The 25190-nt window shown below is 35.1% G+C and overlaps 12 protein-coding genes across 12 annotated transcripts in view; 8 read left to right on the top strand and 4 right to left on the bottom strand.

The window, feature by feature from the left end:
- RHIMIDRAFT_300903 (uncharacterized protein) overlaps window positions 1–1271 on the bottom strand; it is a gene marked incomplete at its 3' end in the record, with an annotated part of 2722 nt that extends 1451 nt beyond the window's left edge. The window contains exons 1-7 of the mRNA XM_023614360.1: window positions 621–1271; window positions 529–568; window positions 428–464; window positions 360–370; window positions 259–307; window positions 124–199; window positions 64–70 (exon numbers count right to left, since the gene is read on the bottom strand). Coding sequence (XP_023470222.1) covers window positions 64–70; window positions 124–199; window positions 259–307; window positions 360–370; window positions 428–464; window positions 529–568; window positions 621–847 — 447 coding nt within the window. The 5' untranslated portion in view covers window positions 848–1271. The remainder of the gene's footprint in view (window positions 1–63; window positions 71–123; window positions 200–258; window positions 308–359; window positions 371–427; window positions 465–528; window positions 569–620) is intronic.
- Window positions 1272–4218: 2947 nt separating this feature from the next.
- RHIMIDRAFT_234115 (uncharacterized protein) lies at window positions 4219–4959 on the top strand (the record flags this gene model as incomplete). Its single annotated transcript, XM_023608098.1, has 2 exons — window positions 4219–4822; window positions 4877–4959. 2 exons carry the CDS (start codon window positions 4219–4221, stop codon window positions 4957–4959), a joined length of 687 nt encoding a protein of 228 aa, XP_023470223.1.
- Window positions 4960–4973: 14 nt separating this feature from the next.
- On the top strand, window positions 4974–6474 carry RHIMIDRAFT_62911 (uncharacterized protein). Its single transcript, XM_023615485.1, has 5 exons — window positions 4974–5450; window positions 5508–5607; window positions 5666–5721; window positions 5793–5944; window positions 5999–6474. The coding sequence occupies exons 1-5, from the start codon at window positions 5090–5092 to the stop codon at window positions 6206–6208; spliced, it is 879 nt and encodes a 292-aa protein (XP_023470224.1). The 5' UTR covers window positions 4974–5089; the 3' UTR covers window positions 6209–6474.
- Window positions 6475–6566: 92 nt separating this feature from the next.
- On the top strand, window positions 6567–7786 carry RHIMIDRAFT_234117 (concanavalin A-like lectin/glucanase; the record flags this gene model as incomplete). Its single annotated transcript, XM_023608099.1, has 4 exons — window positions 6567–6913; window positions 6989–7217; window positions 7277–7541; window positions 7599–7786. 4 exons carry the CDS (start codon window positions 6567–6569, stop codon window positions 7784–7786), a joined length of 1029 nt encoding a protein of 342 aa, XP_023470225.1.
- Window positions 7787–9706: 1920 nt separating this feature from the next.
- On the bottom strand, window positions 9707–11094 carry RHIMIDRAFT_289302 (uncharacterized protein; the record flags this gene model as incomplete). The annotated part of the gene is made up of 3 exons (XM_023613630.1): window positions 10912–11094; window positions 10781–10837; window positions 9707–10722 (listed from the first exon to the last, which is right to left on the bottom strand). Exons 1-3 carry the CDS (start codon window positions 10973–10975, stop codon window positions 9707–9709), a joined length of 1137 nt encoding a protein of 378 aa, XP_023470226.1. The 5' UTR covers window positions 10976–11094.
- Window positions 11095–11638: 544 nt separating this feature from the next.
- RHIMIDRAFT_197307 (cytochrome c oxidase) lies at window positions 11639–12019 on the bottom strand (the record flags this gene model as incomplete). Its single annotated transcript, XM_023606192.1, has 2 exons — window positions 11639–11769; window positions 11821–12019. Coding segments are annotated over 2 exons (330 nt in total), but the record flags the coding sequence as incomplete, so codon positions are not given.
- A 1424-nt stretch (window positions 12020–13443) lies between these two features.
- Window positions 13444–13963, top strand: RHIMIDRAFT_234122 (NDUFA12-domain-containing protein; the record flags this gene model as incomplete). Its single annotated transcript, XM_023608101.1, has 3 exons — window positions 13444–13600; window positions 13666–13732; window positions 13786–13963. 3 exons carry the CDS (start codon window positions 13444–13446, stop codon window positions 13961–13963), a joined length of 402 nt encoding a protein of 133 aa, XP_023470228.1.
- Window positions 13964–14414: 451 nt separating this feature from the next.
- Window positions 14415–14947, top strand: RHIMIDRAFT_62965 (uncharacterized protein). Its single transcript, XM_023615486.1, has 2 exons — window positions 14415–14676; window positions 14785–14947. The coding sequence occupies exons 1-2, from the start codon at window positions 14458–14460 to the stop codon at window positions 14908–14910; spliced, it is 345 nt and encodes a 114-aa protein (XP_023470229.1). The 5' UTR covers window positions 14415–14457; the 3' UTR covers window positions 14911–14947.
- Window positions 14948–15342: 395 nt separating this feature from the next.
- Window positions 15343–16880, top strand: RHIMIDRAFT_247042 (uncharacterized protein; the record flags this gene model as incomplete). Its single annotated transcript, XM_023610375.1, has 5 exons — window positions 15343–15979; window positions 16035–16180; window positions 16237–16281; window positions 16373–16477; window positions 16527–16880. The coding sequence occupies 5 exons, from the start codon at window positions 15343–15345 to the stop codon at window positions 16878–16880; spliced, it is 1287 nt and encodes a 428-aa protein (XP_023470230.1).
- A 3133-nt stretch (window positions 16881–20013) lies between these two features.
- Window positions 20014–20948, top strand: RHIMIDRAFT_234125 (APG5-domain-containing protein; the record flags this gene model as incomplete). Its single annotated transcript, XM_023608102.1, has 5 exons — window positions 20014–20139; window positions 20193–20329; window positions 20399–20555; window positions 20634–20721; window positions 20776–20948. 5 exons carry the CDS (start codon window positions 20014–20016, stop codon window positions 20946–20948), a joined length of 681 nt encoding a protein of 226 aa, XP_023470231.1.
- Window positions 20949–21208: 260 nt separating this feature from the next.
- Window positions 21209–23021, bottom strand: RHIMIDRAFT_247044 (WD40 repeat-like protein; the record flags this gene model as incomplete). The annotated part of the gene is made up of 7 exons (XM_023610376.1): window positions 21209–21611; window positions 21666–22003; window positions 22057–22271; window positions 22325–22454; window positions 22512–22553; window positions 22610–22680; window positions 22751–23021. The coding sequence occupies 7 exons, from the start codon at window positions 23019–23021 to the stop codon at window positions 21209–21211; spliced, it is 1470 nt and encodes a 489-aa protein (XP_023470232.1).
- Window positions 23022–23635: 614 nt separating this feature from the next.
- Window positions 23636–25181, top strand: RHIMIDRAFT_63109 (WD40 repeat-like protein). The gene is made up of 7 exons (XM_023615488.1): window positions 23636–23843; window positions 23898–24020; window positions 24070–24203; window positions 24254–24297; window positions 24358–24568; window positions 24627–24813; window positions 24864–25181. Exons 1-7 carry the CDS (start codon window positions 23728–23730, stop codon window positions 25012–25014), a joined length of 966 nt encoding a protein of 321 aa, XP_023470233.1. The 5' UTR covers window positions 23636–23727; the 3' UTR covers window positions 25015–25181.
- The last annotated feature ends 9 nt before the right edge of the window (window positions 25182–25190 follow it).

The raw sequence follows: 25190 nt of genomic DNA on the forward strand, positions 1-25190 counted from the left end.
AAAAAAAAAAAAAGAGATAAGGTTAGAGATCACACCGTGAGATTAATTATCTGAAGTGTTTACCGAAAGCCTAATAAAATCATACATCAGTAAGAAGTCAACTATTAAACAATAATTACTTACCAATAGTTCCAACCTAAAGCAAAACCAAGAGCAGGATCAACAAATCTTGCTGCATAGTGGTTAAATGATCCAGAAACTGACATTCAAAGTTATGCAGGTTAGTGATATAGCTTCATTGGTACAATCCTGTGTTACCTGGCATATAAGTAGCCATTTCACCCAAACAGGTCATCAGGCAGTAAACCTATATAACAAAGTTTATGATTTTTCTCACGATAGTCAATTTATAATTATACCATTATTCCCACTGTGTAAAGAAGTGTACATTAGTATGATATTTATATGTGATTGTCTTGATATTTACCAACACAGTAGGCAATCAATGCACCTGCAGGGCCAGCCTATGATAGCAACAACAGATCGGAATAAGTAAGTGAGATAGAGAATTTTTAAAAAAATAGTCACCATAGCAATGTTTTGCCCAGAGTTAAGGAATAAACCCGTACTGTATGAAGAGATGAGACATTGTGTATAATGATAAATCAAGCTTATTGTACCCAATACATCCACCAAGTGAGATCATTTGAATATGACGAGCATTCAATCCTCTTCTTGGTTGAGTGCCTGTAGTGTGTTGTATTGTTCCATCGGGTATATCTTCAATTGAGAAGTTGGTTTGATCATAAGCTTCTACTTTTTCATTGTTGAACACTCTCATGGGATTATCATTCTCCATGTTTCCTCGTTCCGCTTGATCTATTTTATGATCATGTCGTATATCCATTGCGTGCTATGGTTAATTAAAAAAAAAAAAAAAAGAAAAAAAAAGAAAGGAAAAACTCACCGTCTGTCATTTATACGCTAGTTTGTCTTCTACCAATCATACGTTAAAAAAAGTTTTTCTTTTTGTCTTTATCATCAGAATTGCCACTCCGAGCTTCGTGTTCTTCCTTTTTTTTACGTCGTTACAATACAAAAAGACAAAACTACTTGTCAGGTGTTTACATGTAAGTTATTCATATCCTATTTCTCGGAAATTTTGTAATGCCCTGGACTCTGTTTGTGCTCAAGAACATCTAAAACTGCACACTTAATCAGAGACAATTCATTGGTTACCATAGAGATATGATTCACGCGATACATGATTTGTCCTTTTGGTTTCCTAATATAGTATATCGTATCCTTTTTTTTCATATTTCTATAGTTACTCTATTACATGTGTTGCAAACCATGTATACAGTGAACTTGGGCAAGTTGATGGTTGCTTATTAAAAGGAATAGGTAGTAAAGAGATCGTTTGTTAATAATCACGTAATTAGTTCGCTCTAGTGTAAAAAGAAAGAACAGAGATCAAGGGGAGTAATCAGTGAAAGGAAGAGATGAGGATATAGTTGTGCACATATTGTGGAACTGATCACTACTTGATTACATCTATATACATACATGTGAGCTTACTATTAAAATATGTATATGGTATGTAATACATGATATCATTTCCCATTTCTCTTGAATGAAGCAATGTTCCCGTCATACAGTCTTTTACTTTTAAATTCACAACAACGTAAATCATATATCTTCAGGATAGGAACAGAAGTGGGTCTTTACCAAAACAGTATTTTCAAATGGAATTTATTACAATTACTGAATTTCAAAGGCTGGTGCCAATCGCTTAGAAGAGTTTTCGGTGACTACGCAGCTTCTTGCTATTCACAAGCAGTGTCCAATTGCGAGAAAATGAAAGAGAAAGCCACTCATAATACCCTTTTAAAAGAAGCAAAGATAGAGCTGCTGAGCAAAAATAACCTTAGTGAGAAAATAAAGTTATTTGTGTAATGATGGAATGTTCGTCCTTTCAACTGTTTAAACACATAGAACCTTATCCTGAGGTTTGTTTTACCAAATATTAAATAAAATTCGTTTATTTAGAACTACTTATAAAGCATACTCTTATCAGCTCTCAAGGCTGTTAAAGCGAGAACAGAGAGAGTGTGCATTCCTCTGAAGCAGGAACAGAGCAAGCACAGAGCATTCTCACAGAGAGAGAGAGGGAAAAGCAAAGACTGTGGAAAGAGACGAGAGAATGTTTCAAGTGCTGACAGTCGATCATTCAGTCAACAAATTCCTATTGGATAGCTCACTAGATGACAACTGAAGAGGATGTTTGAAAAATCTAAGCTGCACCAAGGCTTTATCTTGAAATGAGTAAAGTAGACAAATTAGATAAATGAAAATTGATCTTTCGCGAATTGACTACTTTAGAATCCAATGAACTTTTGGCTCTCACCATAAGAAGCCAATTGTTGCTCTTTTACTTATTTACTTATTAATTTCAACCACCAGTCATAGATTCTCTACCCTATAAAACGCACACACATCTTATTTTAATAATATTCAGCTCCTTTTTAATAAAGAATCTAACCCGCAAAGCATCGACTTAGCTGCTTTATTTCAAATTATAAAGCCGAATACAGCAGGCGTGCCTCATCAACAAAGGATAAAGAGTTGGTCATGTTTCTGTACAAGTTCCTGTACTATTCAACCAGCGACATGTATCGTATTTCTACCTCTATTTTAAAGAAAATTATACCCTTTGACGTAATATAATCAATACACATTTCGTACACAAGCCAAAATCATCTTAAATATTAACATAATATTTCATATCAAACAACACTGATTCATGATATTTGTAATTTATAGTAGTTGATGATACGTCATAATTAATATAACCTTAAGATGTTGATAACATTTATTTTGCATATACAGATCTATTTCTCTTTTGCCATGAATCTCTTCCTTGAGCATATTTTGATAACGTGAGAAGGATAAGGTGCTGTAATCTTCTTTTATTGGTCGATTATAATTAAGTATATTCACGATTACATGCACCAGGAAGTAGGGTTCATGCTACGGATGGAGTGAAAGAGGTACCATTGTATTTGAGTTTCTGAATAAATGGTTTGAATGGCATAAGTTTCGACGCTGGAGACATCAATTTTTATTTTCTGGACGTGTACATAACCTTGAGCTTTTCACAAAAGATAAAAATTCAGTAATAGGTCTTGAAGAATGAACCTTCGAAAAACAAAAACAACGGGACAACCCGTGCCTGTAAGTGAATGTCTAACAACAATAGTGTATAAAAGGCAACAATTAATATTTGCTGTTTTTCGTGTAGTATCTAAGTTGAATTTAAAAGAAGATTCTTCTGCCATAAAGAAATAAACCCAAAGACGTAACTGCTGTTGAAATTATCACTAATGTAGGATGTCTATATGTTTGTGCATAAATGCTTATAAATCTGTATATTCGGACTAGAAAGCATCTACAGTGTTTAAGATGCCTTATCATGTTAATGTTGTACGTGTCATTGGTTTATGTTGGCGCGAGTGGCATCTGTAGGACTTGTCAATTCAATTATATCGGCAAGCCTATTGCTTCTATGTTAAACAGTGCTAAATAATATACGATCTTAAATGTTCCCCAAGCATACATTGAAGAATTCGATCTAATCCCGTTCTGAAGACTACTGGCTCTGCCTCTGGTGACAATATTAGCTGCAAGGTTAGAATCATCATCGATTCTGCTATCTTGACTGCTATAAACTAGAGCATCATGATCCATAGCACTGTTACTGCAATATTTTGAAATAAAGGCTCGTTAATGCTACTTTGCATATTAATGCTCCTCAAGTTTATTTAAAATCTTCGGTCTCTGGCTTTCAGACTGCCCCCTTTTTAATCGCATTGATTCTGTGTATTTTAAAAGCACCCGTGTCTTTGCTCGTAATTGAAGTAATTGTTCTCTTGTTATCATCATAAACTCAAATATCGTTAGTCACGTCATAAGTCTGATGGTTGAGAGCATATGGAGTGATTCCAGTCCAGATACAGATCAATATTGTTTAAGAAACAAGGGTTTCTGTAGCTAATTCACGTACTAACCTTGCAAAGAATTTGAATGCGGTTCAAGTTATTCAATACAATGTAAAGAAGGTGATGATATCGCCCCAAAACGGATGGTTTAGCTCTACATATCGGGATTCCATTTTTCCTTTTATTGTGAACGAATAGATTTGAGCTAAAAATTTGCTTTTTTTTTCTTTTCTTTTTTTTTTTTTCTTTTGTATAAATTACACACAATTTTGTTGTAAAGATGAGTTCAACAGAAGAAATAGAATCTTATAAATTTCAATTAGAACAGGTTGAACTTGCACTTGCTTCTGATCCAAACAATGAAGAATTACAAAAGCTTCAACATGACTTGAAAGAACTTATAAGTCTATTTGAAGCACAGTTACAAAAGACGCCTGAACATCCAAAACAAAAGACACCTACAACACCTACAACACCCCCTACAACAGCATTAAAGACCCATGAGTTCTCGATTGGACAAGAAGTGATGGCTCGATGGGCAGGTGATGGACAATTTTATAAAGCGACTATTACTGCTATTGGAGGTGCTGATCAAGTGTTTTCGGTTAGATTTAAAGGATATAAAGAAACAGAATTTGTTAAATCAGAGGATATTAAACCTATAATAACTAAAAAACGAGTGGGTATCTTTGAAGACATAAAGGAAGATAAAAAGAAAAAAGTACAGGAACCAAAGCCAAAGGTCAGTAAAAAGAAAGAAGCATCCGAAATTGAAAGTAAAAAGAATGCTTGGTTGAGCTTTGCGACTGTGGGTAGTAAAAAGAAACATTCAGCAATCAATAAGAAGAGTATATTTAAATCGCCTGATACACCTGATGGAAAAGGTAACTCATTTAATATTGTCTATTTATCTTATTAATACTTTAATGTGTATATAGTCGGTGTAGTCAATAGTGGTAAAGGTATGACCAGTTATCAACAAAGAGGAAAACACGTCTATGCAGTTGCTGATGAAAAGTAACACTTAAAAAAAAAAGTGCTCACTATGCACCCCCCAAAAAAGCGCAAAATAAAAAATCATTAGGAAAAATAAAGATTTTTCCTCCCTTCCTTCCTTCTCTCTCTTTTCTCTCTTTTAAATAAACTTTGATATGTTGCCTCAGTTTGGTTTTATTGTTGCACAGGCTGGTGCAGATTCACAACCTCCTAGTAATAACAATCCTTATTACGCGAGGCCACCTTATATGTATCATCTGCCTTCCCAGCAACAAACTGCTTATGAAGATCAATTTTATAGACCACTTCAACCTTTGCCTCCTCCAATCTTACATCATAGTACTTGGCATCGGCCTCCTTCCTATAGACCGTGGCAACCTTTGCCTCCACCCCCTCCTCCCTCCGCAGTGCCTATTCAACCCCCTCCACAACCATCCTCTTCGTTTCAACCACCCATACAGGATGATCATAAGCCAATTATAAGCGATCATTCGAATTATGAAACCTATTGGCAAGGTATAAAGTCATTAAGAAACTCAGTTCTGAATGTACATTTATTTATTATACATGTAGAACCTATCGAAATAAGCGAAAGCAAGATGTTGCGTCGGATACGAGAGTTTAATGATTTGATGCTTTGGATGGATAACGAATTTTGGGAACAATGTGACGAGTATGGTATTCCCAGTAGTTAAACCCCCCTCTTCTAGGCATCACTCAGTTTATTATAGACTTTATAGAGAAAGGCTTCAATCTCTTCAAGAAGAAATCAAGACAATTCAACAAGGTAAATAAAAATAAAAAAAAAAAGTATTATGTCATCTCGATGGATCAACCAACAGCACCAAAAAAAATTAGGAACACATTCGGCATTTAAAGAAAGTTTGGCGGATATTGAATTAAGAAGGGAACAGACAATTGAATATGCAGAATACTTTAAAAATTATGAATTATCACTAGCAAAACATCAATATGAGATCGAGATGAATATACTTCAAGATGAATATGAGGTGATAAAAATAATGGTAAATAACCTTTTATACATATTCTTACTCTATATTTAGAGTGAAAAACACAGTCTTCATGATATGGTATTACAAGCGATCGATGAACGAAGAAAAATGATTAAAGAAGATAAAGAGGATGTTGATATTGATGACCTATTTCATGATGCATATAAAAGAGTGAGTCAAAATAAACGAAATTTACGAAAGAGAAACTTGGAAAGATATGCATCACCGTCAAGATTAGAGCGAAGACGGCCCAGTAAGTGATGCAAGTAAATACCAACATTATTATTAATATAAATAGATCGGATACAAACGCTATACAATATACATGCACCACCTAATGCATCTGAAGAAGATGAGTTGGAAGCAGACTTTTTGAATATGAAGGTAAGCAAATGGAGTATGCTTACAGCAACTTATGGCTTTTATATCAACTTAGGGTGAACAGTCTACCATCAGTAAAAAGCAAAACACAAACACGACAAATTTAAGGCGATGAATAAATAATAAACAAATTCATGCATTCTGAGTAACAAATTAAAGCTCCCTTATTTTTGCTTGAGAAACTGTGTGGTCGATTCCATAACATTTTCTTATACATTTCCTTTTCATTCTGTTCTTTATGAATTTATTACATTTGTTTATTCTTATTCCTTCATTGACATATGCAATCGTTTATGATACAAGTGTCACAAGATGTGATTGTGGATTCAGTGATCCCATGAAGGATTCCGTTTGGCAGGATTTGTGGTACATGGATTTTCAGGATGAGCAGCATAGTCAACAACTATACACAACGCAAGACTTGTTTTTTGCCAATTACATCATTCCACCTAAATATAATGACAGTTATCCACGTGTATTTCATAAAGAGAATGTAGAGGTTGTGAATAATGCTATTCAGATAGCTGTGACAATAAACAAAACAAATAGTAGTGATATTTCCTGTGGAGGATTTGGTACCGACAAGTGAGCAAAAGAGTATATTTACCATCTGAGGGAAGAAGTTAAAAAAAAGAACTTGTATGATTTTTCTTGTTATAGACATGACTTTTTGTATGGATCATTTCGAAGCATGATGAAACTAACTCATGTTAAGGGAACGGTCACTGGTATGTTTGTTTATCATCCACAGGGTGAAATCGATATCGAAATGGTATCCGCATTACAGCCACCAGAAGCTTACTTTGCTGTTCATCCTGGTATTGCAACGGATGGAAGAGCATCCCCACTCACTCATGGTGAATGGGTCTTTAATTTTAATCCTTCTGCAGTATGCGTACTCTCTTTTTTAAAGCAATGTTGTGGTACTCACCACACTTTTGAACATAGAATTACCATGAATACAGATTCGATTGGTATCCAAATCTTGTCGTCTTTTATATTGATGGCGCCGAGAGATATAGGATGACGACCAACATATTGTCTCAGCCGGGTCGAATCATGTTTAACCATTGGACAGACGGTAATGCTAATTTTAGTCAAGGGCCTATAAAAGAAGATGCTTATATATCCATCAAAAATATGACCTTCTTTTTTAATTCAACCGAGTCGTCGCTTCATTGTAACAACACTCAACGTGCCTGTGAGATTAAAGGTATTTTGGTTTTAAGCCCTTTTTTTTCTTTTTCCTCAATCACCTTCTTCTTAATAGATGTCATCTATTCATTAAAGAATAATCAGACATCACTTGAGAGTGCAACATCTTCTGTAGCCATAACAACAGCAGTAACAACGACCATACCTACAACTATGACTAGTGACTCATCAAGAGTGACCGTTCGATACCCTTGGTTATTTTTGTTTCTTTTATACTATATGTTTAATATCACATATACATAATATAAATATAAAAAGAGAGAAAAGATGCAATATTTATTTACAATGAGGGTGTTCTTGTTTAAAATGGGCTAAAATCATTTTTAGTCGTTCATTACTGGCTGCTGTTCTATTGAATAATACATCAGGATGATGTTTATTTAACCATTCCATAAAGTGAGAATTCATCAACATCTGCTCATATTCTGCATCACAATCGTCTCCCAAGTATAACTCAGGATCATTGCGACTGATGTGATATTCTTTTGTTCTAAAAGATTCATTTTTTGATGACGAAGATGGTATAAATTTTGGTAATTCAGACAATATCTTGTCTTGTAGTTTGTCTTGTTGAAAGAATAATCCCTTTGTTGACATTTATAAATGAAAAAAAAGAAAAAGAAAAAAGAAAAGAAATAGGATGATTTCTGCTTATTATATCTGAAATACGGGGATTATTTTCATATGATATCTTGCCGGCCAATCATGTTCTTTATCTATTGTTTGTCTGGTGATTTTCATTTCTTGTCTTTTTTCTCTCAATTAACAATGATTACTCATTGTAAAATGTACAAGGTTCTTTTTCTCTCTTTTTACATAACTTTAGAACCACTTTTTATTCTCATATGAAGCATATATATATATATAGTGGAGATACTAAATAGAGAACCGAATACTTGAAACTATGAAAGCAAAAAGATATCAAGGCTATTTCTCCTAGTCGAACCTGTATATTTGATTGAAATGATTCTTATTTGATCGACCACAAAAAAAAGAGAGAAAACAGCTATAAAACTATGTATCTTTTTTTTTTTAAGCATATGCTTTTGATTTCATCTCGAGTTGAACTGCTGTATTCTTCTAGTATGTCATAAACAATGTTGACTATATTCTACAAATTACTGTTGTTAAAAGCACTCTTCAATTATAATAAGCTCATCTATCAATTTTTTGAATTACACTTTTCTCCACGCTGCATTGACGTCAAAAATCACACTTGCAATTTCCTTGAAAATGCCCAAAAGTTTGACAGTTTGTAACAAAGATCTACACCTACAATTGAACTGTATACGGAAACTTGTTCAAGCTTCTTGTTTCAATAATAATTTGAGTAAGCGTTCATGTGTTTAAGATACCTGACATGACTTGCTTTGAAGTTGGTTCATGTATAAACCTCCTCTTTTTGCCCGTTAAATCATATTCACTTTTAAAGGTTGAGGTTGTGTTTAGTTTTATTTACAGGCTATATAAACATTTTGGCTCTCTCTCTCCTTTTACTTTATTGGATTAAATCAAAATTATAATCTGTGAATATGATATTCATTGGAATTAAAAGGAGTACAAGAGGTATGATATATTAGCGTGAACGCTGTGCTTGAGAAAAGAAGAGGAGAAAGATGATTCTACTTTCCCCCTTTTTTTTATTTTTTCCAAATAGTTTATTGGCTTTGCAGGAGCTTTTCAAAAGAGAATTTATGCCCTTGATTATATTATTAACGGGAGGAAGAAAAGCGAATTCGGTACGGTAGAGTCAAGGCACTAATAAAAATTGAGTAACTGCCTTGGATTAAAAAAAGAAAATCGATGAGCCTAGGTCTATTATCTCACACAAAAGATCGTCCTCAAAAATATTTTTAGCTTTATTGTATTCTATTTAAGTCTAGATGATTATATTTTCACAAGATATATTAAATTTTCAATAGGACTTTCTCATTCTACTTTTAGGCCAATCGTGAGCATACAAATGTATGTGTGTACGCTCAACTGCTGGCAAGAGCATAAAGACAAAGAGAGAGAGAAAGAGAGAGAGAACTTTTTATTCTATAAAAAGATTACATCACAGACATTTTTTACACTTTAGGTCAGAGTGTAAACATTGAAAAAAATAGGGTGTTACACGTACACGCACCCTCCCCTATATATTCAATGACCACGTGTGTTTTATTACAGATTAGAAGTAGACGCTTTGCTTCGCTGAGAAGGGGAACGAGGCAGTTTAGAAACGACAGAGGCAACAACGCCCATGAAACTCTGGGGCCTCCAGCGTGTTGGAATGCCTTGATCTTCCTCCATTAATTCTTTCCTCTTACGATTGTTGTGAACGATCAAGCCTGCTAGTCCTAAGGCGGCAACACAGCCGATGCCAACACCTAGGCCGATACCTAATGCTTTGTTGCTCACATTGTTGGCTACTGGAAGTTCGTTGTTGCTGAAAATAGAGGGCCCATTGGGCTGAGATGGAGACGGTGGCTGCGTCTGGGCGGTGGGTGTCAGATTATGATCTGTCACGCTGGTGTTGGCGCCATTTTCATTATTTGAACTATTATTATCATCATTGTCGTTGTCATCATCGTCATTGTCGTTGCTGTTATCGTTACTACTGTTACTATTATTATCGTCATTGTTATTGTTGTTACTATCACCACTATTGCTGTTATTACTGTTATTACTGTTATTACTGTCGTTGCTGTTACTAGTGTCGGTGCTAGTGCTACTATGTGTAGTACCACTATGTCCGCTTTCCTCAGTTGCGGTTGGAGCGATAGCTAGAGGCGTTGCTTCAGTTGTAGTAGTAGGGGTAGTGGCAGTAGTAGTTGTAGTTGTAGCTGTAGTTGTAGTAGTAGTAGTAATAGTAGTAGTAGTAGTGGTAGTAGTAGTAGTTGAAGATATTGACGTAGGAGTCGCAGCAACATGATGTGGACTATGGACAATTGAATTTCTTCCACTCGAAGTAGGTTTAGGATATACATCAGATGCTTTGGATGTGCTTTCTGATATACTCTTTCCTGTTGTCTTTGCTGTAATCGGAGTCGGAGAGGACGTGTAATGATGAGTGATTGTCCGAGATCTAGACTGGGATATAGTAGTACATTTCTTTATTATCACTGTTACTTCTCCATCCTCGATGGTCTTGGATGAATGCCAGCAATGAACTTTCCATCGTCTACAGCTTTCATTAGCTAGTAATATGTATTCAGTTTCGGTTCCTTTTTTCTTTATCAAAGTGTATCTTTTTACCTGCTTTACTAATAGTAGTTGATGTATAGTGTTCACTGTTGTCGTTGTCGTTGTAACCTGTTTTCATGTGAAATTATGAATACTTAATAATAAAATGTTGTGTATATGAATATATATGTGTGTTTGTGTACCTAAAACTATCGTTATACTCGTTAAAGTGAAGACCAGATAAAGAAGGAGAGTTATATGGTTCATCAAAAAGCATCAAAAAAAAAAGGAATGTAAAAAGAAAGAAAAAGGATAGAAAAGTATATAAAATAAGAAATGAGCGGTTTCTTTTTTTTTTTTCTTCTCTTTGGGGCTTGATGAAAAATAAAAAAAGAAAAAGAAGAGAGGGCTTGGACCAAAAGAATATATAAAAAAAAGTAGAGGGAAAGGGGAACTGTAAATTCGTTTGCGCCAATAAAAAAAAAATATTTGCGTTACTGAAAAAAAGTTTAATTTCAAATGTAGTTCCTAAAATAAGGAGCCCATCTTTTATCTCTGTTTCTTTTCTTTCTTCCTTTCTATAAAATAATCACGTTAGCAATAGTTTTTCTCTTTTCTAAGCAAAAGACATGAATACACATACACGCGAATATGTATACGTGTATCTTGTTGATCTCTTACTTCATGCGTATACGAGAATGAATTGAAGGGAAATAGGAGAGAAACTTGGCTTTTGTAATTGACAAAAGGGAGCTTGATTCAGACACACACATACATTAGACAGTCTTTTTTTTTTTCTTTTTCTTTTAGAAATTAAAACATGGTGTATTATCTCTTTTTCTTGGTGTGTTAATTTTTTATTGATTTGCTTTTGTACAAAAAACTATATTTTTTGTGAATGGGTTGTGTAGAAGAGGTGTATATGACAATTTAGTGGTGGTGAGCATCTTCAGAGCCAACGAAATCCATAACATACACGGAACCACATTCAGGGCAGCGGTCGTGTTCGTGGGACTTGTCCAAGTTGATCCAAATGGTTTCGTGAGATTCAGCAGGGAAACCTATAGTATTTATTTAGAACATGCACGCATATAATCAATTCTATCTCTTACCAGTGCATCCAACGAAACGAATGGGGTCATGAGACTTGACAACAATAGGGTTCTTGACAGTACCAAGGTGAGTCATGTTCAAAGGTTCCATGTCAAAGAGTTCTTTTCCTTCCAATTTAGCCAATAATTCCATACGTTCCAAACCAGTAGACTGCTCAATATCAGTAGGGATAGTACCAGGCTTAGCACCAGGGCCTAAGTTAGATTCAACATTGTGTCCAACGGCACCAGCTATAAATTGACAAATGTGAGATCAGCTTTTAATTAAAAATGTCAATATGTCAATATTTACACAAGCGAGCACCCAAAACGGAGAAAGGTCTAACAGAAGTGCGGGCAGCAAGAGGAGCAGCCTTAAGAGCAGCACGGCGAATGGAGAACATTATTAAAGTATAAGAAAAAAAGAGAAGTTTGTGAGAGAGTGAGGGGGTGTTTGAAAATTAAAAAAATTATCAACTGATTTAAACCCTGCAAACAAAGTAAAGGTGTGACGTCGACACATATTTGTGTTTGAATATTGATATTTGGTGGAAGCTGCATCTCTTCATTAGCTGACAACAGCTGTCTTGGCTCATTATAAATTTGTAACAGTCTGTTGTTATTTTCAAATGTTAATTGTATACGACTTTCTAAAGCTTATTTGCATACATTCGTGATGCTTGTCAACACCTCATCTGCTACCTCCAGCTTCAGATGGTGCTTCTGATTGAAGCACATCAGAGCTTTCAGTAACTGGTTATGATCCACAGGATTCTGGATAAGTGTTGTCTCACTCATGGTATGAACTCTCAAGCTAGAGTCAATTTCTAAGTGATATCGCAAGTACACTGTAGCTTTTGTCTTATTACTGTCATGACAATCTACCTTGGCTGTAAACCACACAGCTTTTATCGAAGCGATAAACCAAATACATATGCTTACAGGCACGCCTATTTCGTTGAAAGTCTATACAGTTACATGCAGTCATCATTCCTTGCTCAGTTGATATATTGTATACAACTTCCGTCGTGAAAGACTTGACAATATAACAAGCTTCTTCATCAATATACACTTTCTGTACCGTATCTTCTAATAACAGCTCATTCTTATGGGACACCACATTCACATATTCAAACTGACGTCTAAGCATTACTTACCAAATATGGTAGTGGTGTCCCGTAAGCCTTCATTTTACAAAACAGGCTATGTCCCCATTGTATACCCTTTGAAGCTTTGTAGACAGTGTCCAGCTGGTAATGCTCATAGTGAAAACTTGGTCAGTTACTTTTGCCAAGTTACAGCTAGTTAGGTACTGATTATTATCCAATGATAGGTTTGGAACTGAGACGTCAACGCAGCATTGAACATTCGATCGATTCTTGCAGATTATGTTAATAGTAACTGTAATATTGAATCAGGGAATGCTGCATTTAGTAGAATGCTTTAACCAGCACCATCAAACAATCACTTGTTTGACCCTTTGCACCTGTATTATGTTCTATTCTAATTCGAAAAGAAAATATTAACGTCATCATTATCTTATCCAATCAAAAAATTCTGGGGTGATTTCAGTGAGTGCACATATTCGCTAGGACGGTAAAATTTCACCAAGTTTTGTTTTATTTTACTTTACTACCTTCAAACATGTCTACCATCGGTCGTACAGTTAAGAATTTTTTAAAGGTTGGGCCTTCTAGTTACTTTAAGCAAATGAACACCATTGGTGATACCAAATGGGGCCGACTTGTTGGCGTTGATGCTAACGGAAACAAGTTCTTTGAAAATAACGATGAAGTATCTGGTAATTTTGATCCTTATATATGTACATGTATATATATGCATATGTTAATCACGCTTTCTGAATAGGCCGTGAACGTTGGGTTGAGTATGCCAGTCAAAGCTGGCCTGATCCAGGAGATATCGCACCCGATTGGTAATTTATCATATACAATTACATGTCTTTGAATGCTAATCCTTTTATCAAAGGCACATGTGGCTTCAACGTATTGTTCAAGAACCACCCACCGAAATGAACCTCAAAACCGAAAAATGGTATGGTGAACCTATTCCCAACTTTTCTGGTACAAGCAAAGGATTCAGAACTTACAACACTACAGCTCCCAAATTATATTCTTGGGAACCCGTTGTTAAGGCTAGAGAATAAAGACATGTACATGCTTTATAATGATATCAGTCTTGTTAAATCGCACACCCACCATTAATAAATGGTTCACAAATGGATCTTTTCGAAAAGATTCTATTTATCAATTGAACTGTCAATTGGTATCAGCAATCTACTTGATTAAGGAAAGACTCGGCGCAGTAATTGATTTGTAGAGAGATTACGACAAACCTGTATGCATTGGAAGAGCATGGGAGTGATGTAACAAATATAATGATCAATGAAGATAGCAAAGTCCTGTCTTTCTCTCTCTCTTTTCGGTTTGATTACTCTCTTTTTCTTTTGTTAAACAGTGGCATGGAAGGAATTTTAAATGAGTCTCTTGTATGTTTTGTTATAACACCAACTAATTTGGTTATGTGTTGAAAATGATAGCTCTTACTGCATTTTTGAATAAAATGCGGCGGAGTTCGAGTACAAATAGAGGCAAATGATTTTTTTCTTTTTGCTTTTACTTTTCTTTCCCTTCATTACAAATGCCAACACGACAGGAAATATTGTCTTTGTACAGATCTTATCTTCGCATTGTTAGAGAATGGCCAGAGGATAAAGTTAGACCTAATAGAGGAATGAAGCAAGTATTAGCCAAGAAGGTAGAAGAACAATTTCGATCATCATCGAATATCGATTATGACAAATCAGTACAAGAAATGAAAGCACTTGATTATTTGCTGGACAATAGATTTAAAGAAAAGGTATATTTTTGGCTGTTAATGAAAAGCTGTGTGGGCGTGGATGGGTGTGTGTATATGTGTGATTGGGTGTCAATAGGATAATTTGGTTGTATTAAGACATAAAAACAGTATCCAATATCTGACAAGATATTAATGCCGGCTGGTAACCCAAATTACTACAAAAAATTGCTGTCCTCTTTGGAAGCCAACCGTGAAGACAACAAAAGCTTATGGCAAAGGCTTTTTCAAAAATAACAAATACGTGACTGCATACTCTACATTACGGTTTTTAACTAAACACAGCATGAAAACCCATTCTGATACTGTAATTAAAATAAAAGATCAAGACAACTAGAATAAAGATTTTGAACAAAAACAAAGTTTTTGAGCTCTTTAGGTCTTGTTACATCAATACGGGGACAAAAAGATGCACTTGAAATGATAGTGATGAAATAAGAAAGCTTAATTAATGAACTCATATTTGCAGGCGTTTATTACAAAAAGCCATTGTGAGTTAATACTTTTATGAACGGAAGGCAAACAGGCAATGGTCTCATTCATGACAAAAAGCCTGTGAAACCAAAGATTTCATTGGGTCAAATGGATTAAACTACGCCTGCATGGCAGGAACAAAAATAAAGGAAACTTGGGCTTGTGACTTTTGGCCTTTTTCTTTTTTATTAAACAATGGTCAGTAAACTTGCCAGTCTGTTAGGAGATGCACCTCCTTCTTTAGAGGAATTGAAGCATATATCCAAATCACCTTCAACAACAAATGTAACTGCTCAATCTACTAAATCAGCACCTATTCAAAATCCTGATCAAGACCAAACAAAAACCCTCATCAGACAAGATCAGCCAATCACTTCAGCTCAACAAGCACAAAAAGATGTCAAATCAGACGACAACGATCTGATCTCTTCCATTCTTGAGCAAGTGACTACAGGCGTTAAAAGTACTTTTATACCTCCACAGATACCTTCTGCACCGGCACCTTCTCAGCAACAATTTCCCATGAAGAGACCATCACAAGAAGTAATCGCATTGACAACACCCACAAAGATACAAAAAAAAAAGAGGAGTAGAAAGAATAAAAAGAACAAGAATAAGGTTATACCTGAAGTCGTGCATAGAGATACACCAAAAGAAGAAGAAGATGTGGATTTTGATACCGAAATGGACAGATACTTCCAAGCGACTACTAATGCTCAAAAGAAGCAAGAAGAAGAGAAAACAGAACCGATAAGCTCACATGAACAAAAAGATACATCAGCTCTGAAATATTCACCCAAGAAAAGAAGTATGGAAGAGGTTGCCTATGAGAGTAAATATACAAATAGATAAAAAAGATATACAGAGATATTAATGGACAATTATAGTATTGGGTAAGCCTATAAAGAAGTTGAAACAGCAACAACAACAACAAAAGCAGAAGCAGGCACAACTAAAGAAAGCGCCTCAGCCTAAAAAAGAGTTTGTACCGTTGGTACCTTGTAAATACTATGCTCAAGGCTATTGTAAAGATGTAAAGTTATAAGCTATACAAACCAATGTTATGAACTAACTCATGCATATCTTTAGGGTGATAACTGTACATTTAAGCATGACAATACGAATGATCCTGAGGTGTGTCCACTTTGGGTGAAAGGCAAATGCAAAAACGTGAGTGACATTCTCTCTTTAAATGTGTAACCATAACCTAACAAGGTTACTATAGGACGAACTGTGTCGATTTAAGCATGAAGGTCCAAGGGACATAAAGATATGCCAGTTCTACAAGACGCAAAGCTGTACGAAAGGAGATGCTTGCCCATTCTCTCATGTAAGTATTTATTTCAACTATAGCTCGTTAAAAGCTAAAAGAATAATAGGATTTGAAATTGGAACCCTGTCGTTTCTATCACATCCAAAAAGTGTGTGAGCAAGGAGATAAATGTCCTTATTCACATGAAACACTGACGGATGAATCTCTACAACGGCTGCGCCAATTAACTGGTCCTTGTCGCTTCTGGCAATTTAAAGGCTACTGTGTTACAGGAGATCAATGTCTGTTTGCGCATGATGATATATCAGAAGAAGAGAGAAAAAAGCTTGAAAGTACGATTACACCTTGTATTTACTACCACATCAAAGGTGAATGCCGTTCTGGGGATGATTGCTTTTATTTACACGATGAGGCCACTCCAGAACAAGTCGCTAAATTAAAGAGCACCCAAAATAAATGAACTTGAAAACAGTTCTTGACTTTTTTTTTTTTTCTTTAAACGCAAACTTCAACTAGATGAGCATAGTCAATATTAACTATAAGAGATACGAGTGAACAATCGTCTTTTTACATTACAGACAGCAAAATCTCTTACTAGTTTTTCAGACATGAAATGGTTGAGACTTTAGGTAAAGAATGAAGCTTGATAGTTGAAAAATAAAGTCTACTGTACACCAAAAGGCTGATATCTAATTTTGGCATCTCAGTAAGCTGGTCTTACACTTTATTCAGAAATTATTCGTACACTGATAGAAAAATAATAAGTTCAGACAACAAATGAGACAGCAAAATGATAAAAAGAGCCCAGAAGAAGCAAAAAAATGAGATATAAAAGAAATAGCTAGTAAATCAGTTATGTGTTATTTATAAAAGTGCTGATCGCATTTATCTTATATCACTCTCAAAAACATCAAGCTCATTTTATGTATTATTACATGTTGTCTTTTAAACAATAAAGAAAACATTGATAACCGAGACTATTAGAGTTAGTAACTTTATATTGTGTGCCAATAATTGCTCAAAAAAGTGTGTAGCTCTTCTTACAGGGGCTTAATTAGTCACATTTCATTTTTTTTAACTCTGCATACTAAAATGGATAAATAATATAACTAATCAATTATAAAAAAAATATTCGTAATTGCTTTACCACCATATTGATCCTCTCTAAGGCTTATTGAGCTATTCTTCTACTATTTTATCTCTTTACAAGGCTTATTTTTATCCATTTCATGCATTTATGTATTCATATTCTTTTTCATGGTTATAAAAACCCTTTTCTCATTACCCAATAAATCACATATTTAATAATACCCTTCATTCATGATACGCGAGTATCCATGACAATAAAGTCATTAAGTGAAGTATGTCGTGTACCTTAGCAACACATCCTGTTTCGAGCGCCATTTGAAATAGTTTATGCAGACTTGGAAGGTCCATTGCTTTACTATAAAAATGAGCGTATAGTCATCAAATCTATCACAAGCATAATCGTCGCTAATGTTGGTCTGCATTTCATAAGCAGAAGATAAAAGGATAGAAATATAACAACAGAGAATAGAAGATAAGCATTTTACCTATTTTTCATGTGCATTAAAAATAAAAATAAAAACATTATATACTCTTATGTTTTCCTAAGCTAGTAACTCAATCACTTATGTCTCATGTTTTATAAGCAGGTTTTGATACGTGAAGGCTAGGGCAGTTTGATTTTGGTTCTTTTTAGCGAAAAATAATAATTCCTGATTACGTTTATGAGGCAAGCCAGAGTGGCTAACCAAATAGATCAATCATGATTGACTTTCTTTCTTTGATTGACAAATTACAACTGTAATGGAATCAATTGTGTGTGTTCCACAGAATCAGTAGTCTAGTACTCTTTGAGAAAAGCTTTATTTTTTTGTTTACTATCAGCTGCATTTTTAAAGGATGCCATCTCCTCTCAACTTTTTCTCTTGAACATTTAATTCTCACCTTACTTTTTTTTTTTACTCACTCTTAAAGAAAACTACCAGAAAAATAGAAAAACACGCATCAAAAATAAGAAAAGTGAAGCAATCATAATAAAAAAAAAATCATGTGTGTGAGGCCAGCTTTATGTAAACAAACGGCCTTATAAGAGAAAAGGAACGTGAAAAAAATATGCAAACGAAAGGGGGAAGGCGTTCGGGTGCTCGGATGTGTTGTTTATTTATTCATACATTATTGGAGAAAAGAGGAATGCGTCATTTATTATCAGCTTAAATAACATGATTCACGTAAATAAAAAACTATAAAAGAGGCCATCATTCTTGTCCTTTTTCCTTTTTTTTTTTTCTTCATTCTTTATCTCTTTTAAAAATTCTCCTATGCTTTTATTATTCCCTATGTTGAAAAAGTATAACAGCGTTTGAATGGTCTCAAATGACATATAACTAATACCACCGTTTAGAATATTCATTTTTACTGGCTCTATTTCATGGTTCCTGATATATCTTACTCTATCATAATGACCTCTCACGGGGTGAAGCCTTAAAGAAATCTCTGCTTCTGGCTAATACTCAAAAAATGCTTGCTACTGCTTACCAATACACTCAAACAATCAAACAAGTACTTAAATGCCTACCCATGCTTATCAAATGCTTATCAAATCTCTGGAAAGACCAGTGAACGCCTACTCATGCTTATCAGTACCTACAAATGATCAACAGCGCCTGAAAATGCTAATGAATGCCTGTCCCATGCTTATCAACGTCAAAAAGTCCCTGAAGAATTTTACTCATGTCTATCAATGTCTGCTGCTAGTGAATACTGCTCTGGAGTAACTACATACGACAGGTCGCTGCTTCTCTACGCTGAATCACTCCGAGATGCTCCTATTGTTATGGCTCTGCCTCTACAGCTGATGAATGGCCTGTAAACCCTCCCTTACTGCTGAGCTCGATGGTCGCAATGCTCCAAAGGTTCAATATTTCGATGTCTCCACGGTCATCACCCCTTTCGAAATGCTTCGTCCTAGGTACTTAGAAGTGCATTCTTTGTACGTTGAAGCACCTTTTTCGTTGAATTTACCGTGGTATGATTCTGAGATTAGTTTTTGATTTTTGAGATTTGAGTCTTGAGTGCTTTTTATTCATGGAGGGTTTACACTGTGTAGTCTTCTGGCATGCAGTCTATGGTTCTAGTCATCTTGGGTTTGAAAGCTAGCGATAATGTGGCCTTCTGGACTTATGGAAAGAAAAAAAGAAATCTCCATTTGTTCTCTAAACTTGGCTATCAAAAGAAAAAGCCTCTACTTATTCAAAACACTCTCTCTTTGGAAATTAAACTATTGCTTACTTAAATATAAACTTCATTTTGTTACTCTCACACTTTAGCTTTTTGTTCATATTTAATCTTGATCATGTTGTAACTTATCTGAACTTGTTTAACAAATCTGACTGTAGCAACGTATGAACTGATTTAATAACACTGCGAGGTGTATCTTAATAAAGCAACCACTTTTACTCTAAAATATATACATCTTTCTTAGGCTCTATATGAAGGGAGGGGAATTAACGCTCAGTTTACCGAGTTATTTTTATATTTTTTTCTATTTCTCTTTTTCTTTATATGCCATGTCTTCTTTGTTAGATTCCGAAATTTCGCAAAAAGTATGGAATGCAAAACTTCCAATAAAGATACTATTTGACATTCAAGAAATGGAAGAATATGCTAATGATGCAAAATGGAATCCTATATTTGTAAATGAGTATTTTGTACATTCAAGTACACATTGAACTCATTGTATTTCCAGTTAGAGGCGTCAAGATGTTCCTATCTTCCTTTACTGACGAATCGAGTGCGAGAAATACTGTCTGGTCTGGATATAAAGATACCAGATAGTGATTATGATAATGTATGGTATGAATATAATCATGAACCGCTACGATGGTAGGTGTACTTTAAAAAACTTTTGAGCTGTGTATATATTCTAAGCATGTATATTCTCTGTAAGAAAAGGCATTATCCGATAGGACTATTATACGACTTGTATGGTCATTTGATACCTCTACCTTGGTCCATTACTATCCATTTCAAAAACTTGCCTACTAACAGCATACTAGCGAGACCGACGACAGATACAATACAAAGCATGTTTATGTCTATGATAAAAGAGGTATCACATAGCCATACAATCGAATACAAACATGGATCAGCAGACAGGGAGAATAATATTGAACCACTTTTATTGTAGGCTGATTTCTTGCGTAATGGAAATACAAAAAAAGTCATGAACCTGTCCAAGCGCGATCATACACAACTATGGCAGTCGATTGCATCAGGTGAGTGTTTTATGCCTAATTTTATGCGTGTATATATTTATAATACTTTAATAGATAATTATAATGACTTCTGGAGTGTAAATAAGCAACTTGTAGAATATACACCAAGCAATAGACATATTCCAATCAGACTGTATTTGTCTCCTGACTGTCCTGTTATTCAGGAACTAGTGTCTTTTCATGATGAAACAGGCAAGTTTTATTGCATGTATAGGTCCTACTCTTAACTAAATACAGTGTGTTTAGACAAAGAAAAAGTGCGTACTATAGGTGATGTTGTGATAGAGATCATTCCAGAGTTATCTGAAAGAAACATACATGTTGCTACCCACGGGATACCGTTGCCCTCAGAGACACCCATTAATTGGGCTTATGTAAATCTATGCTTCCCTGATAACTTTTTACATCTGATTATAACAACGGAATAATGATATACGTTATATCTAATAAACCACGCTTATTGTATAGTCTTGACAAGTACTTTCTTTTATTTTGAATAATCAAGCTCAAATATCTTTGTACAATTCTTTACATTTTTCTTTAATCTAATCCAACGGCCAGCTTTTAGTTCTTGACCTATACCAACTACCAGTAGTGTGCGCTTTGTAGCCAAAGAGGACTTGACTTGAATGCTATTGACAACACCATCCACAGGAATTTGTGCGATTTGATCAAAGGATCTGTTATCTCCTGTCAGCTTCCACACACGGACAAACCCATCCCAAGAACCTGAAAAGAATAAATCAGAGTATCTTAGACATGCTACTGTTGTAATCCAGTATGGTTGCTTAATCTCTCCTTCTGAATCGCTCACTGTCAGGTTGATGCCATGAGCCAAAGGTTTAGAATACACTGGCTTTTTTCGATTAATATCCCACAGTGAGATAACACTATAGATCAGATTAGTATTTGATCAATTAGACATGAGTACAAAGAGAACGTACCCACTATCACCACCAGTAATAAACAAGCTTTCGTCTATCTGTGCGATACAGTCAATGGAACCTTCGACAAACGAAAGGTTTGAATCATCTTGTTTTGTGGTAATACCACCTCTATACACAAGCTGAGATTCCTCAACAATCTTCCACAATCTTGCTGTCTTATCACGGCCACCAGTTGATACACAACGTTCACGACCAAGGGTATCAATAGCGGTAATTTGATCTTGATGACCAAATAGAGTTTCTATATATGCTCGTTCGTCAACATTCCATAGCTTTATTGTACGATCGTATGACGCTGAGTATAGTTGATTTGATCCTTTACGGAAGGCTAATCCCTAATGAATATAATGTGTGAGGAAAGGCTACAGATTTTAACATATGAATATACCGAAACACAGTCTCTATGTTGAGTAAATTTAACAATATGCTTATCCTCTTTCACAGACCAGATATTGATCACTTTGTCTTTACCACCACTTGCCAAGTACTGTCCGTCGTGACTTATTGCAAGACACAACACATGATCTGTATGTCCATTGTAGTTCTTTACACCTTTTCTTCCACCAACAAAGGTATGTAATTTTTGAAATGTCTTTGCATCCCCTGTTGGATAGATGTTAGTTTCATTGTTGTTATAAAAAGTTGAATATACAAACATTTGATAATCGATCCATCTTTTGAAGCAGAGTAGAATACAGAACAATTTTCTGCTAATGCGACTGCTGTAACTGGGAGCTGGTGTCCACGGCATCGATGTGATTTCAATTCTTCTGTCTTAAAGTTAAACTATAGTTAAGAAAAAAGATGTTAGCTCAAAATGAAAAGAGAAAGAAAGAAACTCACTCTATCAGCAATACGCAAGTGTAATCGTCCTTCAGCTTCATCCTATAAAGACATGAATAATTAGTATCCACAAAACATTCCCAATTTGATCCTCTTACATCGTCTTTCTTTAAACGCTCAGCAATAATATCTCTATCAAGGTCTGCAGCATCAAATTCACCAATCTCATCTGTGTTGACAAAAGAAAAAAAAAGGGAGCTGATCAGCTACCTGTCAAAATAAAGGGCACCAATTATTACCTTGTGCATTTTTCTCTATTGATTCTAAATAAGCTTTAGCAAGTCTCACACGTTTCTCTGCAGCTGTTTCTTCAATTTCTTCTTCTGAAGATTCTACTTCGCTTTCTGCTGAGACATTGGTATTAAAATGATCTTCATCGTCTGTATCGCCCTCAATGTCACTGTCTCGTTTATTATTCTTTGGTTGTGCTGGACGTGGTTGCTTTTTCTGTGTTGGCTTGTTGCTACGCTTTCTCTTGCGGGTAGAAGCGAAAAAGGGATCTATAGCCATGACTTTACTATTTAGAAAAAAAAAAGAGTTTCTTTGAAGTGAAGGAAAAGGCAATTCATATTTAACGCCACAGGATAAATAGTCACATTTGCGAGCATTAAGAAAAAGTGCTATTGTGCAGAACTGGAATGCCCATTTGACCACCACCTGTTCAATAGTGTACTATCCACGGTTATTTTAGAGTTATGAAAGGAATGGGCGCATTATTCATAGCTATACGATGGCCTTTCATATGAGGATATTTGCCTATTTCACCGAGAACCATTTTTAAGAAACTAATGTAGTGGCCTGTTACAATCTCCAAGCTTATATATTCTTCAGCCTTTCTCTTCTCGTTTCCTCAAATTGAGCAGTCAATGCTAATCATTACAGCATCTCAAATCAGCACCAGTCGCGATGCTCACAGTCCTATTACCTCAACAATCTCCATTTATCCTTGTTTGAATGTATCCTACAAACCATATGGCAAAACGCATTTCACAATACACCTTTCAAATGTCAAACGATGCTCTTTTCCCTTGATCAGATGGTGTCTTGCTTACATCATGAAATCAGCTACTCTTTTGACTAAGGAGCTTTAAGAAACCATCTGCATTTCATCATCAGTCTCATTTCCCCTACAAAATCTTATTGGCCAAGTTGACTTTAAATAAAACATGGGCTACACTGGCTCATTAATTCTCTTCATACAAAAAAAAAGAAAACCATGAGCAATGAAGCATTACTACCACCACCTCCACCACCGACGTACATCTTTCATGAACATAAAGCAGAAGTAAATCATATTCACCTATTTGACTCTGATAATTATGCTGCCTCTTGGTATAAACAGGATCTTTTTTATATACTCTTATTTTGTGAACTCAACATTTAAAGTGATTTCGATGGTTGGATTGCCATTTGGAAAATGAGGATTAGACGACCTGTATTAAAGTGGAAAGCACATGAACAAAATTGTTTAAAAGTGACGACAACGAGTGATTCAAAGACATTGATAAGGTAAGATTAAAAAAGACAGACAGAATATACAACTCTTACAAATAAAAAGTCAGGGCAGAGATGGTAGAATACATTTTTGGAAATTAAATTTATTGCAGCAGGATCAAGCAACGGTAGAAAAAGTGAATACAATAATTTACAATGATTTATGCTTTTGTAAAATGTCTGTTTATTCTGATGAAGGTATGCACCTTGAAAATGTATGTATTGCATGTATAAACTCGACTATATAGAATCAACGCTTGTATGCTTTCCTTCCGTTCAGGATCATGCCTATGTAAGTATTATATATGTATATATAAAATTATAATGATAAAGATAAGAACCTTTGAATCAGTTTGATGTGTTTGATGTAACAAGACAAAAAAGGATTATCCAAAATGTGGGAGAAAAAGAAGACCTTAATTTGGGCGGATGCATGGTAGTTGAGTTGTACAAACAGTTGGATAATCTATTTGTATTGGCTGGATATGAAAATGGAAGTACTGGGTTATGGGATATCCATAGAAGCGAATTGGTTTGGCATAACAAAGACAGACAAGAACCAGGTAAGAACAAGAAGAAGAAAGGCGTCTTTACATATCCTGACTTTATAAATAATCATAGTTCTGGGATTGTCGATAGATTTGACAAAATCTTATTTTATCTCTTCATCTGCAGATAACCATATATGTAAATATTCTATAACGACAGGTGATGTTATCAAAAAGATAACGATAAAAAAGTCTGGTGTCCCAGTTGTACGTATTCGACCGGACAATAAGATATTTGCTACTGGAGGTTACGACGGAAGGTAATATAGATGTAATGTAATTTTGCAATACTAATCGATTTGATCCCCAGAATAAGAGTCTTTTCAGCTAGATCAATGAAGCCTCTGGCTGTACTGTGTTACCATAGAGACTCTGTTTACAGTATTGATTTTGGTACCCATGGCAATTGGCTGATGGCTGCCAGTAAAGACAGGCGTATCAGTTTATGGAATCTATTTTAAGTCATATGCTGCCTGATTTATTTATATGTGCAGTGAAGACAAAAGATAAACTCTGTTCCACCCGAGAACTGGTTTAAACTCAGAATACCTATCTTTCCTTCATTATCAGTCCAAACCAAAGCTTATTTTATCTAAAGATAACGTATATATAAATAATGCGCATTTCCATTACTTCT

This window comes from Rhizopus microsporus (assembly GCF_002708625.1).
Source record: "Rhizopus microsporus ATCC 52813 unplaced genomic scaffold scaffold_2, whole genome shotgun sequence".
Classification (NCBI taxonomy): Eukaryota; Fungi; Mucoromycota; class Mucoromycetes; order Mucorales; family Rhizopodaceae; genus Rhizopus; species Rhizopus microsporus.